A 3,024-nucleotide genomic window follows, 5' to 3' on the forward strand; every position below is an offset into this window, starting at 1 on the left:
CTAAGGTTCTCTTAAATATAACTTATAAAGGGTATTATAGGCGCAGAGCCTATCGTTCCTCTTACTACTATGCTTACCGTGGATATCGCGCTTATATAATAATAGACAAGTATAACATCTAAAAACTTTAGAACTGTAGGTCGGAGTCCCGCACCTAAACTAGTTTTACTGTTTTTTACCTTTGTCAAGGTGGCAATTTATATAAAAACTATCCACTTTCTATGTAAGCATTAGAGAGCTTCCTATAAAAGCTTATAATTAGTGAGTAGGGACGGACCTCTTTCCCTACGAGATAACGTCCCGTAGTAGCGGTGGTACTTACGCTTGCCCTTTTAGGCTTAACCAAACGGGCTAGTATAGTAAGGCGTGCATATCAACAAATATAAGAAGCGTTAATATTTTATAAATCGATATCTTTCTAAAATAGATATTGATAAAATAAATAAGTCCTTGTTATAACGAATATATTAAAAGTATTTAGCTAATTAGCGATAAGAATATGTATACCAATTAGTAAATTTAGAAAATTTATTCTTCTTAGTATGTCTTAGGAAAAGCTGGTATTCGTTCACACTTATAACCTCTATTTAGGTGCTAAGAAGGCTTAAGCTTTTCCGCTCTCTTAGAAACTCTACTAGCGATTAATTAAAGCGGGCCTCTGTTTAGCCTACCTAATTTAGCCTTAGCCTGCCGAGTAAAGACTAAATAGACCCCCTTTTGTGCCTTGCTTGGTTACTACACCTCTTTATCTCCTAACCCTCCCATGTAAGTTCTACGGCCGTTCCGTTCTCGCCTATTTTAGCACTCCTAAAAACTACGACAAATTTGTAGTAGCTTACTATATAAGTTTAAATTAATACCTTTATTATCAAGTAATCAATTACTCTACTAGAATGATACAGGAATTTATATTATAATAGGATGTTAGTGTTAAAGAGACCAATCCGAGAAATAATAACAACTACATTAATTATAAGGAGGTTCGCTGGTGATATATAGGAAGGCAGCTATTACGTAGGGCGAGGCTGGCTACGCCTAAAGGGGCTAAGGATATACGCCGTCACTTATATTTTCCCTAGCTTGTTAACTTCAAGCCTTTACTATACGGACTGACTATTGCGTAGGGAAATACGTTTAGATTATAAGAACTTTTAATATAGGCTAAAACAGAGTGCGGGGAGACATTAGTAGGTATATGGGAATGACACGGATGAGGCAGTTAACGTAGATCGGGTGGGTTAGGTGGATTAAGTAGATTAGATAGATAACGGATTAAATAGGTTAATACTAGGTCCACGTATATAGGGCTATAGCAGCATTTAGATCTGTATAGCTCTTTTAAATATATAGAAGAGATCTATAGGGCTTATAGGCCCCTTATTCTAAGGCTTACTCTTTTAAGGTAAATTTAGGACTTTAAGCCCTCTATTATAAGGTAGGAGTATATATTCTTATAAAGGAGAAGACTATAAAATAACAATAGCACCCACCTAGAAAATATAAAATCACCCACTATTTTCTTTATATAGGACTAATAGGCAAGGCTTTTATTCCGTATCTAAGTTAATCTATCCCTACACTTCTAGTTTATCGCTATAAATCTAACTAATATCTTAGCTAAATCTATAGCTATAGCCCTAGTTGTTTTAACTTTTACCGAACTTTTTACCGACTGCACGCCTATTATCCCAACTATTATAAGTCCTACTAGGATTATTACTAAGTCTCTAGCTATAACCCCAACCAATATCTTGGCTAAATCTATAGCTATAGCCCTAGTTATTTTAACTCCTACTAAACTTTCCGCCGACTCTACGCCTACTATCCCAACTATTATAAGTCCTACTAAGATTACTATTAAGTCTCCGGCTATAACCCTAACTACTATAAAGTCTACTACGCAGGATATGCACCTAGGCTTTTCTGTTTACTAACCACTAGATATAGCTCCTCTTACTAGCGGATCTATTTTTCTTACTGGTAGTATAGAAATGGGGAAAGCGCCTAAATAGTAAAATGATGTAACGAAGCGCCTTAGCTTGCTCCTAATTACGGTTCTAAATCCGCGCCGGGATTACTACAATGCCAATTTTAAGCAAGATATTAGTAACCCAGAATTCTATAGGCAAGTTTAATAGGGGCTTAGATGCTAGGAGAAGGCCATAGTAATTGCTATATATCTTTATCTGGGAACTGATTCCTTAATAAGTTTAATAGAGCTAGGATTATTTATAAAAACTGGGAAAATAGTAATTTACTACCCGGATGGTTTTTATAGGAGAGGCAATATATAGGTTATATATAGTGAATATGGCGGAAAGCTAGTAGAGACGTTAGATAAACTAGTTAAGGAGGTAAAGGATAGAATAAAGTGCTATAAGAGAAGTAGTGATAAGAATACTGTTAAAAGACATATTAGCTGGTTTAATTGTCTCCGCTAAAGCTGGCGACGACTAACCTACTTAGTTTGCTAGAGGAGTAGATAATGCAAAAAAAGGCGAAAAGCTATAATTGTCTAATTACGTTACTTATTACCGTTATAAACCTTTATCCATCTACTATATAGCTTTATCCGCCTATTACGCACCTAATCCACCTATTATATACCTAATCCACCTATAAGCCTTTATTTATCCAGCACGTCCGTCTGCCTAGCATTCTTATTTAGTATTCTGCTTATAGGGGGTAATATATTTTTATTTAGGACGGAGAAAATTACGCATACGGTGAACTAAGAAAGATATTAGTTATAGGTGTTATACGTATTTAGGAGATTTTGAAAACTAGAATAATATAAGATGCCAAACTAAGGCTATATACCGATTTACCTATATATATCGCGAATATATAGTGGGAAGAGGACAACCTAAAAATATAGCTTTAAAGCTTAGACGGACGTGGATTAATACTACAGCATAGTTAAGGAATGAGGTAATAACCTATTATAGATAGGCTAGTAAAGCCATCTAAGTATTATAAAGTAGTATTAAACTATCTTTAGGTAAACTCTTTAAAGAGTATAGT

The 3,024-nt window shown here is 35.0% G+C and overlaps 1 protein-coding gene across 1 annotated transcript; it reads left to right on the forward strand.

Moving 5' to 3' along the window:
* Positions 1–2,021: 2,021 nt before the first annotated feature.
* K441DRAFT_534220 (uncharacterized protein) lies at positions 2,022–2,294 on the forward strand (the record flags this gene model as incomplete). The annotated part of the gene is made up of 2 exons (XM_067642322.1): positions 2,022–2,129; positions 2,157–2,294. Coding segments are annotated over 2 exons (246 nt in total), but the record flags the coding sequence as incomplete, so codon positions are not given.
* Positions 2,295–3,024: the final 730 nt, after the last annotated feature.

Source organism: Cenococcum geophilum, assembly GCF_001692895.1.
Source record: "Cenococcum geophilum 1.58 unplaced genomic scaffold K441scaffold_2, whole genome shotgun sequence".
Lineage (NCBI taxonomy): Eukaryota > Fungi > Ascomycota > Dothideomycetes > Gloniales > Gloniaceae > Cenococcum > Cenococcum geophilum.